Below are 15,539 nucleotides of genomic sequence, written 5' to 3'. Positions count from 1 at the left end.
TTGTTAAATGCTTTAAAATCTAATGGTTGTTTCTGTAGATTTTTTTTTTTCTTTTTTTGAGACAAGGTCTCATTCTATGACCCAGGTTAGCCGAGAGCTTGCTATGTAGTTATGTAGTCCCTGCTGGTCTTTAATGTAGCACATGTTAATCCTCCTGCCTCAGTCTCCCAGGTGCTGGAATTATGGGTGTGATCCACTCTACCCAGGTAGTTTTTTCCTAACCTGGGTTTTTTCCTTGGTTTTGTGAGACCTGAAGTGAAGAGAGTGGGAGAGAAGTCAATGACAGGCTGTAGAAGTTTCTGCTTCCAGAATCCCTCTGCATGCAAATGCTGGTCAACTTCATAGTGGCCACAGATTTGTCTAGCAGGAAATAAGTGTGTCACGGAGGTATGCTTAAGTCCTTCTAACTCCTTGATGAGAGAATCCTTTTGCTATGTGGAGATGGATGTCACTCACTGTGTTCAAAAGGAAACTGTCATAGGTGCTGCTACTGAAGGAAAATGAAATGTTTTCATAAATGACTACCCTAGTGGCCGAGCCAACTGAACACTTTCCCGAGTCAAATCTGCCTCACTACAATGCTTTGTCTGTCTTTAAGCACCCCAGTTTTCTCTTTAAAGTGCCAAACTAAGTTATGTCCAAGGGCACACGCACGCAAGGCTGCATTTGTCCTGTGACCAGGATATACTTGTCACTCATACTTGCTGGACACCTAAGAGCTGTAAAGCTCCACTCTGTGCTGTGGAGTTCTCCCAGGTCAGAGAAGACACCGGCTCAGAGAATTTAAAGTCAAGATCTGAAGTGTCAAAGTTGTGTGGAAAAACCCAGGCCGTGGGATGGGGTGGGACAAGAAGAGGTTTTATTTGGGCATGCAGAACAAGTCCAGGAAGGCTTTCTAGAGATTATTGCAGGAGCCAGATTTAAAGAAGAGACCAGGCTGCCTCAGCAGGAGGGGTGGGGGGAATGGGGGGGGTGAGGGGGTGGGGGTGGGTGACAAGGTACAAGAAGATACTGTCTCTAGGGACCAGCTGGATGGAGGCACGCACCCCAGCTCTTAGAGGGAAAACCCAGACCGAGTCACTATGTAAGAATTGGGTGACAGATGTGGTGACGTCACAGGCTCCTTCTACCATCCTCATTCAACTACTTCAGTCTGCCTTGGGTACCCTTCCTCTGCACCTCTGAACCACTTGTTCCCAGGTCCCCTTATTTAAAAAAAAAAAAAAGCAGCTGTGTGTCCCTTGTGCCCACCACATCCCGTAGTCTTCTCAGTTCCTCAAACTCGCCTCCAAAACTGAATTGTCTTGCTGTGATCAGGGCTCTGCCAGGACTCCTCACTGTCCTCCATCTCTCTGGTGATTGGATCCATCTCTCCAGCCCGATTACACTGACCAGGCCAAGCACATTTCATGTTAGACAGTATCCTCCTCAAAGCCACTTGTGTTGATTTTGCTTGTAGGAGTGTGTATGCTGACATGAATGCCTGGCACATCTTCCCATTGCTTCTCACCGTATGTCTCAAAGTCCCCCCACTGAACCTAAGGCTCACTATTTTGGCCAGACAGCTAGGCCAGCAGGCCCCTATGGTTCTTCCTGTCTCTGCCCCCTAGTATTGGGGTCATAGACATAAGACATGATACCCCCCCCCCCTTTTTTTTTTTTTTCAAGACAGGGTTTCTCTGTGTAGCTTTGTGCCTTTCCTGGAACTCACTCTGTAGCCCAGGTTGGCCTCGAATTGAGAGATCTGCCTGCCTCTGCCTCCCAAGTACTGGGATTAAAGGCATGCGCCACCAATGCCCAGCCGATACCCCACTTTTAATGGGTTCTGGGGATTCGAACTCAGGTCCTCCAGCTCTCACAGCAACCAGTAAGCCATCTGCCCAGCTTTGCTTGCATTGTAAACTCTGGCTGTGCTGAAGGCTCTGCTGTTTCAAAGTCATATGGCAATTCTTCATTCCTCGCCAACATAAGACTTTAATAAATTAGTTTGGACTTCCTATACATCCGTTGTTTTCTTAAAGTGGGGGCACACCTGTAGTACAGACTTCCACACTTACATGCATACTAAGAACGAGAGCTGAATGTGGGCCATGAATAGAATGTTAAATTCTTAAAAAACCATAGCCACATGAGACAAGCGAGCTCCATGGAGCCAAAAATTCCTCTTCCCTTCTCCACGCCTGTCTATGTGGCGTGCAAAACCAAACAAGAAAGGCGACGGTGGCGTGAGGAGTCCCGGCTGTGACGCTTTTTTACCCACTCGACACATCTGCCAACCTTGCTGCTTCTCCTCTTGCTAGGACGCCAGGGTCCCCTTGGCTGGAGCAAAGCCAGATTCTTCCCGTGAAGGTGTTCAAAGGCGGCCAACACTTCCCGTAGGAAGCCCGACTCGGTCCTCTCCTGGAGGGCAGGGTAGGGTGACAACTTGATGCTGCCTTAACACCTGGTCTCGCAAGGACTTCATAATGTGCCCAAGAAGCCGTGGCCAAGAGAGGAGGGGCCGCTCGGGCTTCTGGTCTGCGGCAGCTGTCACCTGGAAGCCATATGGGTGGCCCCGAGGGGGACAAATTATGCAGAGCCCCCGAAACACACACCATCTTGCCCATCTCAGTTCAACACTGATAAAAAGCTGTTGGAGGGCTGAGATCAAAGAAAGACATCCATTGCGCCCTATACAGATCCTAGCCCTGCGCCTCCTAGTGACCCAAACACCCAGTTTTCGTTGAGATCTTGGGGTAACACCACCCATTTCTGTCCGGGTGTTAACTCCTTACCTGCCCAGAACCAAGCGAGTAGTTCACCCAGACTTGCCTCCAGTGAAACTGCCCTCTCGCTGGCTCTCAGGAAGGGCTTGTTTGAAGGAGACCACCATAGTCTCCTCCTTCGTGACACAAAGTGGCTGCTTCTGGGAGGTGAATTCCTTTGCTACCAAGCTTAGTATCAAAAGGGCTCCTTGTGTCCTTATCGTCACTTCTGTCTGAAAGGGCTAACTTCATAAAGTCTGACAAGGCCTCTGATTTCTCCCTCAGCTGCGTCCCCCACCTCCCCACATTCTTGAACTAAGCTGTTTCTAACACTTTCTAACACACAGCCATGGCACAGCCCTAGGCTGGCATCCATCCATAAACAGAAAAAAAGGGCAATCCTGGAAGACACTCGACTCAGCACTGAAGTACTCCCAAGAGTAACCACATGAGCATGGGTCTTGCTTTGGCCAGACATGATTCCACTCGACCCATTGCTGGAGGTAATTCAACCAAGTCTGGCTGCCATGTCCACCGCCATCCTTTCTGCTTTCGGGAAATTCGGAGCCAAGCAGACTATCTGAACTCACAGTCTGTCACGGACACTGGGCCCGTTCTGTGCCCACTTGTCATCTTGTTCAGCTTGTCACGAAGGGTTTCATTCCTCTGCTTTTGCCCAAGGAGACCATGCTCCCCACAGCAACTTCCGGCAGGTGTCTTAGGGAGCTGCTGGTGTTCCCAGAAGTGGACCGCTACCCTGAGTTTTATAATGCAGGCCAGTCTCTACTTCTTTTTATTTCTTCACCTGCTGAGGCCGCCAAGATAGCACAGAGACAGTGGCTCATAAAGAACAGAAGTTTCTTTCTTACTGTTCTGGAGAATGAAGGTTCAAAATCAAGGTGGCTTGTAGGAGCCACCATCTGGCCTATGCACACAGGACCTCTTTTTCACGTATGCATGGGGCAGGGATGGGAAAGCAAGTTCTCTGGCATCTCTCCTGAAGGTTGCTAATCCCACCAGGAAGGCTTCATCCTCAAGACCTCACCTAGCCCTAACTATCTCCCAAAGACCTCATTTGTAAGAACCACCACACTAGGCATATTGGAGAAGGGCATTGGGTCCACAGTAATATACATCAAGCTGCTCCAAGTCCTAATAACGTAACCAGCCAGATCTCGGGGGTTATCAGATGGGTCAAATGCTCTAAATGCAAAGTTCTATTTTGCTTAAGGCAATTAATGTCCCTTTTCAGGTCATTAGCCTCCTTTTGGTAAAAACATATGCAAGAGTCAAAGTCAATACCAAAGCATCGGGGTTGTTGATACCAAACAAGTCCAGTTAAGAGGTCAGTACAAGGACAACCCTCAGCAACGTTTCCCTCCCAAGCCACTGCGCCTCTCTTGCTTAGAGCAGAGGCAGCAGTGTGACTGGCTGGTTTCTACTCAATGTACTCCTGTTCAAAGGTTTAGATACTCATTATGTGTGTATCTGGTACCTGAGCCGGTCAGAAGGTACTGGAGCCCCTGGAACCAGCTTGCAGACAATTGCGAGCCATCACATAGCTGGAAATCAAACCCAGGTCCTGGGCAAATGCAGTGCTCTTAGCCACCAAGACATCTCACCAGCCCCCATCATCTCTTTTGATTCCTACATAAATGAGACCACGTGCAGTCTTTTATGTATGGCTCCTTTCTCTTAGCATGCTTGGACTCATTTGTGCTATCAGGAATTCATTCCTCTTAAGAACTGCATGCCCTTCATAGAGTGGGCTATGTGGTCTGTGGCTACTATAAATAATACTGAGTATCTTGCATAAAAACTGTTGTATGATCACATGGATGAAATAGCTAGATGATGTTTCAGGTTTCAGGAAACTAGTAAACTACTTTCCTGGCTGGATCATTTTATGTCCTCAACAGCAGTGCCCAACAGTTCCACTTGTACCACTACCATTTGATCCATCATTTAAGCATGAATCTTTAACATTTTTTAAAAATATGTATTGGTGTTTTACCTCCATTATGTCTGCATAGCAATTATGTGCCTGGTGCCCTTGGAGACCAGAAGAGAGTATCAGTCTGGAATTACAGATGGTTGCGAGCCGCCATGTGGGTGATGGGAAATAAACCGAGAACTTTGCAAGAGCAGTCAATGCTATTAGGACCTCTCCAGCTCCAACATTAGCCATTTTAATGAGTATGAACAGTTTATCAATGTGGTCTTTATTTGTATTTCAATGAGGGCTAATGGCGCTGGATTTTTTTGGGCTGCCAGCTCACAGAAAATGACACAGAGACTTATTATTAATTATGAAAGCTCAGCCTATAGCTTAGGCTTGTTTCTAACTAGTTCTTATAACTTAAATTAACCCATTTCTATTCATTTACGTGCTGCCACGTGACTCGTGCCACTTACCTCTCTTCCTGCATGTCTTGCTCCCTCTGCGTCAGGCTGGCAACTCTACCTTTCTTCCAAAGACCTCTCTGTCCCCAGAAGTCCTGCCTAACCTCTTCTTGCCTAGCTATTGGCCATTCAGCTCTTTATTAAACCAATCACAGTGACACATCTTCACACAGTGTAAAGGAATATTCCACAACACATTAATAACTTTATCTTACTAAGTTATAGAAAAATGCACACACATATGTATGTATACACATGTGTGCATGCACACACTGTGCTGACTGGTTTTTATGTCAATTTGACATAGGCTAAGAGTCATCAGAGAGGAGGGAGCCTCGATTGAGTAAATGTATCCATAACATCAGGCTTTAGGCAAGCCTGTTGTGTGTTTTCTTAATTAGTGATTGATGTAGGAGGGCTCAGTTCATTGTGGGTGGGGTCACCCATGGGGTTGGTGGTTCTGGGTTGTGAGAAAGCCTTGGTGTTGGGGGTAAGCCAGTAAGCAGCATGCCCCACCACCCATGGCCTCTGCATCAGCTCCTGCCTCCAGGTTCCTGCCCTGTTTGAATTCCTACCCTGACTTCCTTCAGTGATGGGCTATGATGTAGAAGTATAAGCCAAATACACTCTTTCCTCCCCAGCTTCCTTTCGGTCATGGTGTTTCAACACAGCAACAGTAAACCTAACTAGGATGGACAGGACACGGACACATGGACACACGGACACGGACACACACTACAGTCATATACACATATATTCACACATAAATCAACTTTAAAAAAAAAAGACAACTTGAAAGGCTGCCACTGCTTGACCATAACGGATTCTTAAAATTTTTCTTAAAGTACTGATTTTATTGATTAATACATGTCAAGTGTAGAAAAGGCTTAAACATGTACAATGTGTGTTTTATCAATCACTTGTTTCATTAATAAGGAAAACATGGAATCCTGCTACACTGGAGTCATGAGTAACAGTGAGACTCTCATGTCCAAGCAATACTTCCACTTGCAGAACTCACCCTGCCTGTCCAGGGCACCTCCCCCCAGTGCAGTGCGTAGATACACACTGGCTGTTCCACAAGCTGGCCTAATGCAGCTACTCCAGGCGCCAGCTAGCACATCTCACTTTATTAAACATTAAAGCACAAATGGATGCTCCCTGTAAGAGGGCCGAAGGACACCACAGGAGGGAAAGGGACAGTAGAGGCAGAACCGCACAACCGAGACCAGTTTCACAAAAACGGCTCTATATTGATTTCTAGAGAGGAACAGGGCATGGTCAGCTCAAATTTGGTGATAACATCGGGATGAAGGACGCCAAGCTTCCCGATGCTTTGACCCCGGGCAAAGATTTCAGCACACCGCCCAGGGAAGAATGCAGAACCTGAAACAGAGGGAGAGAAAAATCAATGTTTCTTCTGGGGGAAAAAGTCAATAGCCATTGAACACTAAAAGCCTACAGGTCTCCTTTAAAAATAACCATTCTTCTTAAAGCCACTGGCTAGGAAAATGTGTCCTCACACTTTCTAGTAGTAAGAAGCACTTACTGCGTTACACCAAGAAACTCCTACAGGAAAAAAACAAATCAGGAACAAATATGAAAATGAGAGCCTATACTTCTGATCATGGGGGCTGAGCTGGGAGGCTGCAGGAGTATCACCAGAGTCTTAGGGGAACTAAGTCCCAGAAAGGACACAGGGGAAAGCAACATGAGCCTGCACGGATGGAACACGCTGAGAAGCAGGCTTTCCCACACCAGTACGCACGTACTCCATTCTCTCCTTATGTCACCCTTCACCTTATTACACAAGAAACCCACGATGAAACACCACCGCCAGAGATGTGCACACGTGATCACAGGCCTGAACAGAGCCCCCTCCGCATGTTGGGAGTATCGTCTGTAAAGCCCCAGTGAAGGCCCACCCCATGCCAGCCCCACACCAGTCCTAGCTGATTCTTGTTTTACTTCAAGGCAGCAGAGAGCTTTCTTCATCTGCTGCCAGAGCACGGCTCCAGCCTCCCACCCAGTAACCATCCTTGAGGCTCAACCAGCTGAAAATGAACCAACAAGCCCGGAGGTCCACTCCCAAGCCACTAAATAACCAGTGCCACAGAAGGCTTATCAGCGCGCTGGACTCTGCTGTAGTTCAAAACAATGCTGATTCATTTCTCTCAACACCCACTTGAAAAGGGATCAGGCCCAAGGCTCCTGAAGGATTCAAGCAAAATGTTTACTGGCTTGAACTATAAATACCCAGCAGAGCTGAGCCACAAGCCTGCAGCCTGCCACTCAGGGCGAGTGCATTATTTATGGGGGAGCAAACTGCTGTGTCTCTAATAGCTCCAAGGTCAGCATAATTAACACAGAGTTGGATGGGCGGATAGGGGAATCTGCTACTGTTGAGTTGATACCATAGAGACAGACTTACACAGACTGCCCAGCACGGAGAGATACTTGTTTCTATTCTCAGCAGAGGACAGGAAAACACTTCTGTCATTCTGAACCCCAAAGCAACAAGGCTAAGTTTTTTTTCCCCACATCTCATCAAGCTCAGTGACTGCTTCACAGTCGAAGCAAGCTGTCCATTTACGTGCTGCAGCTGGCTCTGTGCACTATCCACACCCAGAGAGGGGTGAGGAAAACAACGTATAAAACAACTCAGAACCCAAACTGGACAGATAACAGAGAGCCTGGCAGGGACAGTAGTTCCGCTTGAATCTGAAAAGATGACACACTTTCATCCTGTCAAATGAAAATATAACTTAAAAGACAACACTACCCATTACTAACAAAATTAAAAAGACAAGACTGTCAACTCCACCCCAACAACAGGAAAATGGGAAGGGAGGGAGGGAGGGAGGGAGGGAGGGAAGGAGGGCTCGCTGTCCTAGAGGTGGAATGAAAAGGACTTTTCAAAGCACCCCAGCGCTGCGGTGTGCCCAGACCACTCCTCCCTGGAGACAGAGCTCTAAGCACACACGCACTACCAGGCAAGGGCTCTGGCCTGTTCTGAAAGGCCACCAGGAGAGGAAATGCCCAGACCTTCCTGACAGCCTTGCTGTACCAAAGGTTCTCTTTTTATCTATTTTCAATTCCAATTTGATTGGATTCATTTTTACTGAAGCATAAAACCAAACTATTTTAGAATCTAAGCCAGATGTGCTGGTTCTGACAATGTTAGCAAAATAAAGCCTAAGATAAGAAATCAAACTTTTACCTCATATAACATTTTGATTCAGCATTTTTTTTTTTTAAAGTAAAATTCAGTTATATTCTTCAGTTGCCAGGTTTACTTCGCCTATAAATTTGGACCAATCAGCTAGGTACATAGTAACAAAAATATTTATACCAGTAAATGTAATTTTCTCTTTTTCCAGAGAAAAACAAAGAAAATTCATATTCAAAGCTAGGTAACATGTTCCTAAGTAAAGAGTATAAAAAATGGGCCAAAAGTCACAAGTGCTGCTCCAAGGTCCTCGGCCACCAGGCTCCCCACTCACAGCAGCGTCGAGCAGCTCTCTCTGTCCTGCCGAACTGCACCCCTGGACTTGTGGGGACGACTCTGTCTTGCCCTGCCATTTTCCATTCTCCACTTCTAACACGTTCAGATGACGGGTGAACACCTACCTAGGAGTCGCATATTCCCGTTCAGTTAGCTCAAGCTGAGGTTCTGTTCTCCCAATACACAAAGTAAAAAGCATGCAAAGGGGCCTTCTGACACCAAGGGTAGAGAGGACCTTAAGAAACAAACCCTCCACTTGACTGATGGTGTAGGTGAACTAGAAATGTTGGTGTAGGGTAAAATTACAAAAGCCGAAGCATTCTCAGTATTTTTAAAACTTAGAGAGCAAAGCAAACTCCACAGGCAGAACTGCCTCATAATGAAAAAGGGCACGGAGCCCACGTCAAGGGTCCCAGGCCTTCTAGATGTGAGAATGCCGTCAACAGAAAAGACCGCACCTCTCATCTTAAAAGGAAGAAGACACAGTTTATTCTGGAGCATTTTGAGTGACCATTGCCTGGGAACACAGATTTACGTTACCCCAAATTCCATGTTTTAACATGGAAGCAGTTTCACAGGGTTTTTATAGTTTTACAGAACAAAGAAAGTCATAAATCAAGGCAAGCTTAAAATGTATTGGTGGGTACACCAGAGAGATGGGTACCTCGAGATGGCGGAAGCTTTTCTATAGGCCTAAAGTATTACCTGATGACACTCTTAGCATTTGGATTGGTGGAAGCTGGTGTTCTGTTAACAGCTTCTAAGAGGTTTTGATGTATTACCATGAGGTGTTAGTTCAGATACAGAGGTGGGCATGGAATGGCTGCTCCAGAAAGCTAACACTAGCCCATGATAAAGTAATTAATTAGCCTCTGAATCTACAAAAATTCCAGTCTCTTTACACTACTGAAATTCCAATTGGTCCACAAGTCTGCAGACACACAAACTCCTTGTGGGAGTTTTTCATTTACAGCCAGACAGTTTCTTCTCGGGAATTTTCATTCACAATGCCCACTGCTGGCCAAAGGAAGTGGTCCAGCTCAGTACCCAGGTAGATGGATATGACCCAAAAGCTCCAACTAACCTAATATATCATCAATTCTGTCTGAAAAGACATAACATCACATCTGAAGGCCACGGCCTAGGCTTTCAGAAAGTCAGACCTGGACTGCAGTCAAAGCCGCCTTTATCAAATCACACACACAAATGTGTTTCTGGAGAAAAGGTAACATGCTGTGTTTACAGCAAGCACACTGCCCACCACCTGTGAACGGGAACTAACATGCAGAGGCTGGGGTCCCCTCACTCTCTTCTACTGTGTAAGAGCACGATGAAAAGGTCCAGTGCACCAGCTCCAACCCACATCTGCGTGAATTCCATGCCACGACAAACGCAAGGCTTTACGTGAAATCTGGCCCGGTTATCACTTCTAAGGCAGAACACATTTCGGGAAAATGTTGCTCTCTATTGCAACACACACGGAAGCCCAGATAAAAGAAACACCAGTTAGGCACAAAGAAGAGCTTAATTTCCCAAACTTAGTGGGGTGTGAATAAGCCCCTTAATTAAAGTCTTTGTGTCCTTAGGGTCATCCCTGGGCCCATAATCTAGCGCAGCACCCCGTCTTTAGCGCGTTTTCTGGCTAACTGACCATCAAAGCGTTTGGGAGTGCCTTCTCTTGCCCGTTGCCAAACACTTTCCACAGTTTCCTTTCGCCCCCATCATTTCAGAGCTGTATTACAGCCTGGAGTTGGCAGGAGCTTTCCACACGCTCCCTCCTTCCTTTAATTTCATGAAGCATCGGAAGTAGAAGCTTTCAATGATAACTCAACAGACCCCTCATCTGAGAGCACCAAGGGGTGTGTGTGTGTGTGTGTGTGTATGTGTGTATGTGTGTGTGTGTATGTGTGTGTGTGTGTATGTGTGTGCACACACACGTGTGTGTGTGTGTGTGTGTGTGTGTGTGTGTGTGTGTGTGTATGTGTGTGTGTGTGTGTGTGTGTGTGTGTATGTGTGTGTGTGTGTGTGTGATACCAAGCAGGAGGCCCTCCTCCCACACTCCTGCCACTGGTTACTCCTTAACATTTTATTTGACATGCTCTGAAATATCAGCTGCTCATTTAATTTCACTCTTCCTTTTCTTCATATTGTCAATACATACTTTAGGATTCAAGCTCACAAGTGACTGTAATTGGGTACTTATTATCCAAGTGTAAAAAAAAAGAAAAGAAAAAGAACATCATCAAACAACAAAATGAACAGGCAGAGAACGCTGGTAAAGTAGTGTGCTGTTGCTAATAACAGAAATTATCCTCATTAGCTTTCACCACACATATCCTCAGATTCAGGTATGAAATGGAAAATGTATTAACTGTAGATACCAACTGAATATTTCTTAAGTCTGTTCAAAATGACTGATTATATAATATGGATAAAAGAAAAAATATGTTACTAGTCTAACAACTTTATTGTTGGTGCCTATCCAAACCCTACGCACTTCTCAAAGGGTAAGTAAACAAACAAACAGATAAATAAATCCTACTCAATTACACCCTCCACGCATGCATGCAGAATTTCATTCTTGTGGGGCCATTGTTCTCAGGTTTTAGAACAAGCAGATTTTTGAGGACATGACAGAATCATACGAGGGGAAAGAGGTTCACCATAGGTAAGTATTAATTTGTAAAAGAAAAGGCTTTAGGGCTCTAAGGAGCCAAAGCATCCCAACCAAGATATGAACACAAAAAACACCTTTTTCCCCTGATCTCAGTGCACTCAGGAGAAAAGGCCTCTGCAAAGACCATTTAATTTGTAAAGGGAGACTGAATAATTTCCGACTGGTAATATAAAACACCCATTTTCTCCCAGATGTATACAATTCTTCACCTTGCATTTGAAGTGAATATTTATGGTACCTAAAGTCTATAAAGAGAGGGGACCTAATCCTTTGAATTTAATGGCCATCTTTCATCCCTTTCTGAAGATCAAAAGAAAGAAAAACCCCTTACACAACTTTACAGTGCTAATCCCAACACACCTGCAGACACCATTAACTCTTACAGGGAGGCAGTGGGACTAGAGAGAATTGGAACTTACCAACTCATGGCTTGGGGAGGGTGCCAGGATCAAGACCCGGCACCATGTGCTCTACTACAAATGAGGCCAGGGACCTGGGACCTTATTCTTAAAAGAAATCAGCAAAACCCAGATGAGAAATGTCCTCAACAGAGAACCATCTTTTGTCAGGCATGGTAGTTCACACCTGTCTTCACTCAGGAAGCAAAAGACTGCCAGGTTGAGACCAGTCTGGACTCCTCAGTGGACAATGTCAAAAGGATATATGCCCCTTTCATTCACTAAAATCTTCTTTTAATGAAATATTTCAAATTCTAACACCCAATCCAGTCTTTGCTTCCATGGCTGTCACTTCCTAAGAGTTAACTTTATGAGCAGAGAGGGGAAGGTGCTGGATCCTTTCTGCTCAGACAACCCCCCCCCCCCACACACACACACACCATGAGAGTAAGATGTCTCAGAGTGTGGACCTGTCCAAGCCCTTTGCGCAATGTAAGTTACAGATGGGCAGAAGAGAAGCACCAGGAGATTAGGAATCTTGCCCAAGGCAAGCAATACCAGAGGCTGGAGTGCAAGCCAAAGGTGAAAAAGGGCCACCGGCAGATGAGGCTGCAGCATGATGCTCATAAGCTGCTGGTCAAGCTGCCCACCACCTCATGTCTGCGAACATCCTCTGCTTTCCAGTAAGTAAATCCATAGAGTTTAAAGAGGGAACAGAGCAGAATGACAGTGTGTCACCTCTAACCTTAGCACATACCCAGTACACTCTGTAATGCTATTAATACAACAGAATACTAGCAGCATTACAACCCACAGCACTCATTTGGGGAAATAAAATTACATTTAAAAAAAATACTGATTTTTAAAACTTGTAAATTAGTGTTTTACCTGCATATGTGTAGGGACACAACATTCATGTCTTAGAGGTCAGAAGAGTTACAGAGAGTTCTGAGCCACCTTTGTGGATGCTGGGAAACGAACCCAGGTCCTCTAGAAGAGCAGCAAGTACTCTTAACCGCTTGAGCCATCTCTCTTGCCCCAGAACTGCATTTTTTTTTCTTTTCCTTTTCTTTTTTTGGTTTTTCAAGACAGGGTTTCTCTGTGTAGTTTTGGTGCCTGTCCTGGATCTTGGTCTGTAGACCAGGCTGGCCTTGAACTCACAGAGATGTGACTGGCTCTACCTCCCAAGTGCTAGGATTAAAGGCGGCTCTGTGCCCTTCATCCTGGTATGAGTCGGGTCTTTATTGTACTTCTTACCTACTTTTCACTATAATCATCTTTCCTTTTGGACCTCTCCAATTTGACTGAAGGACCTTTCAAAGTTATTTTGCCTTTTAAATATACAAGTGGAAGGATGATCATAAGATACTGTTCCCTCAATCTCTTCATGAACTTCAAAAGGCATTTACAATAAAATATGGGAAATTTTGGAAGTTAATTAGTACAATTTAATAAAAATCACAGTAATAACTGCAAAACGGTAAGCACAAATAACCTAGGAAGCACTCTGTGAGGAAGCTGAAACCCAGTCTTCGTTACTGTGGTCAGAGTAAGCAGCGACTGTCTGGGAGACTGGAATGTGCTGCTAATGGGCACATGGGGACTCCTTTCTGATCTCAGAGTGGGCAACACTTCCCAACAAAGAAAGTCAGATTCCAAAGGAAAAATGAATAACTGACTATATGATGTTTAAAAGTTGACATAAATGTGAAACTATGTTAACATTTGTTCATACAAGGTCCAGGTCAAAAGTTAGTGAGATGCCATTTCCCATCTATGAGACTGGACACAACAGAAAAAAAAACAACCAACCACAGGACCTACAATTTCGTATAAACAAGGTCTTCTTGTCTACTGCACCTACAGTGTGAGAATCAAAGGTCTAACAGATGGGTATCTAGCCAAACTTAGTGCAATAACAACATACCCTTTGTCCCAATAACTCCATACTTCCAGGAATTATTCCCAAAATCCACAGGAAAATCATCAGAAAGCACGAGCATAAGGCTACAGTGCAGTACTGACTGGAAACAAGCCACTGTTCACCAACAGAGAACTGGTCCAACTCTGGACCACGGAAAGGAGCAGTTCACCTGAGCCAAAGAACAAGACCCCACAGGCTGCCTCTGCATAGGCTGCTGCTGGGACAAGAAGTCAGCTATGGAACAGTACACACAGCATTGCCCGCTCAGGTGAGAAGGCAGAGGTGTATACACGTACATGTGCACTTATGTCTGAAAGCAAACCACACAAGGATAAAGGAAAAGAAGAAGGCTGAGGTCAGTGGAGCACACATGTAATTCCAGCATCTGGGAGGCGAAGGCAGAGGAATCATGGGTTCAAGGCCAGTCAGTTGTGGCTATGTAGAAACACTCTGATTCAAAAGACAGAACAAAAGCCTACCAAAAACCAACAACGGCAACAACAAAAAACACAGGCTTGGAAGGCAGGAAAGGAATCAAAGATGGAACAAAAGCTAAAGATGATTATCTAAACATACTTATTCAGTAGGTTACATTCTGAGAATAAAAAGAAGTGACTAGTTTTTTTAAATTATTTTAGCAGTCATACAGTTAATACTACTAGAATTTTCATTTTGAAACTATAATGACATAAATAGCCAGATGAGTGTAAGCCAGCAACGATGAATATGTGTTAAGAACCCAGAGTTTCAGTGTAAACTAGAGGAACTGTAAAGTCAAGTATATTCGTAAATGTCCTCAAGTGCTGAATGTGAACTGAGAACACCCATGCTGGGGTGAGGATGTAGCTCAGTGGTAGAGTTCTTGCCTAACAATCTGGAAGTCCTAGGTTCAAGGCCCAGAACGAAAAGGCAAACAAAAGTGTTCTATTTGAAAAACTTAAAACTAAAAGGAACAAGTATTTTCTGCATCTCCATAATCTCCATACACCAAAAAGCCCAGGAACAGAGCTGCACTCAGAAGCAGAGGACAACGACAGCGTGCACACATGGTGACCTGAACTTGATCTCTCACTAAAAGGAGCCAGGGACCCTTGGACGCGTAGCTGACTCCAGTCCAAGGTAGAGCTACTATGAAAAGGGGTCTGGAAGCATCCTATTTCCTTCCCCGTCACAAAAGCCTGGCTGCACATGACCATTCCCCTCCATTTATAGACTTCCCTTTCTGTTTCCCATACAGTGTGGCCCTTACATGGATGAGGGAGACAGAAAAACCTATCTGGATTCGGCAGAGAGGGATGCACTCAAGGTCTCAGATGAGGGACAGAAGGCAAGATGGCACTCGGGACGAAACAGAACCCTGCAAGAACAGCTGGTGCTGGGTAGTGCAAACTCCCCAGGGAGAAGAGGGTGCTGAAGAAGAGTTTGTATAGAAGGTATTGATCTCAAGCAAGGCAAGAATAAGGAGGCCAGGTCCCCTCAGTCTCCTGTTTGCCTCCTTTAAAGCTAAGGTCAGCTTGACAAAAATTTGACTCAATGTTTAATTCCTCTCCCTGGGTTTTCACCCAAGCAATACTGACATGGAACACAGCAGATGTATGCAGTAGTTGTGTTACAGAATCCAGAAATATGTGACTATGATGGGAAAACTACCAAAACTGTTCTATATCGAGGCCACGCTGAGCTGATCATGGTGGCACAGGCCTGCCTGTGATCCCAGCTTTCAGGAGGCTGAGAAGACGGTCACAAGCTCAAGGACAGCCTGGTCTACAAAACAAGATTGTGTCTCAAAACCCAAACAAGACAGGAAATGAGACCCACTGAGAGGAAGCACAAACACACTAAGGGACTTCCCTGTCCTGTGTGGGCGCTTCTGTTTCTTCTGACACCT

General features: G+C 45.3%; 1 protein-coding gene across 1 annotated transcript in view; it reads right to left on the bottom strand.

Annotated features, from left to right (window-relative positions):
- Positions 1-5,980: 5,980 nt before the first annotated feature.
- Positions 5,981-15,539, bottom strand: part of Farsb (phenylalanyl-tRNA synthetase subunit beta) — a 63,153-nt gene continuing 53,594 nt past the window's right edge. Inside the window, exon 17 of the mRNA XM_006972125.4 lies at positions 5,981-6,533. Coding sequence (XP_006972187.1) covers positions 6,382-6,533 — 152 coding nt within the window. The 3' untranslated portion in view covers positions 5,981-6,381. The remainder of the gene's footprint in view (positions 6,534-15,539) is intronic.

This window comes from Peromyscus maniculatus, chromosome 13, assembly GCF_049852395.1.
Source record: "Peromyscus maniculatus bairdii isolate BWxNUB_F1_BW_parent chromosome 13, HU_Pman_BW_mat_3.1, whole genome shotgun sequence".
In the NCBI taxonomy this organism is placed as follows: Eukaryota; Metazoa; Chordata; class Mammalia; order Rodentia; family Cricetidae; genus Peromyscus; species Peromyscus maniculatus.
This window is presented reverse-complemented; position numbering and strand designations above follow the sequence as displayed.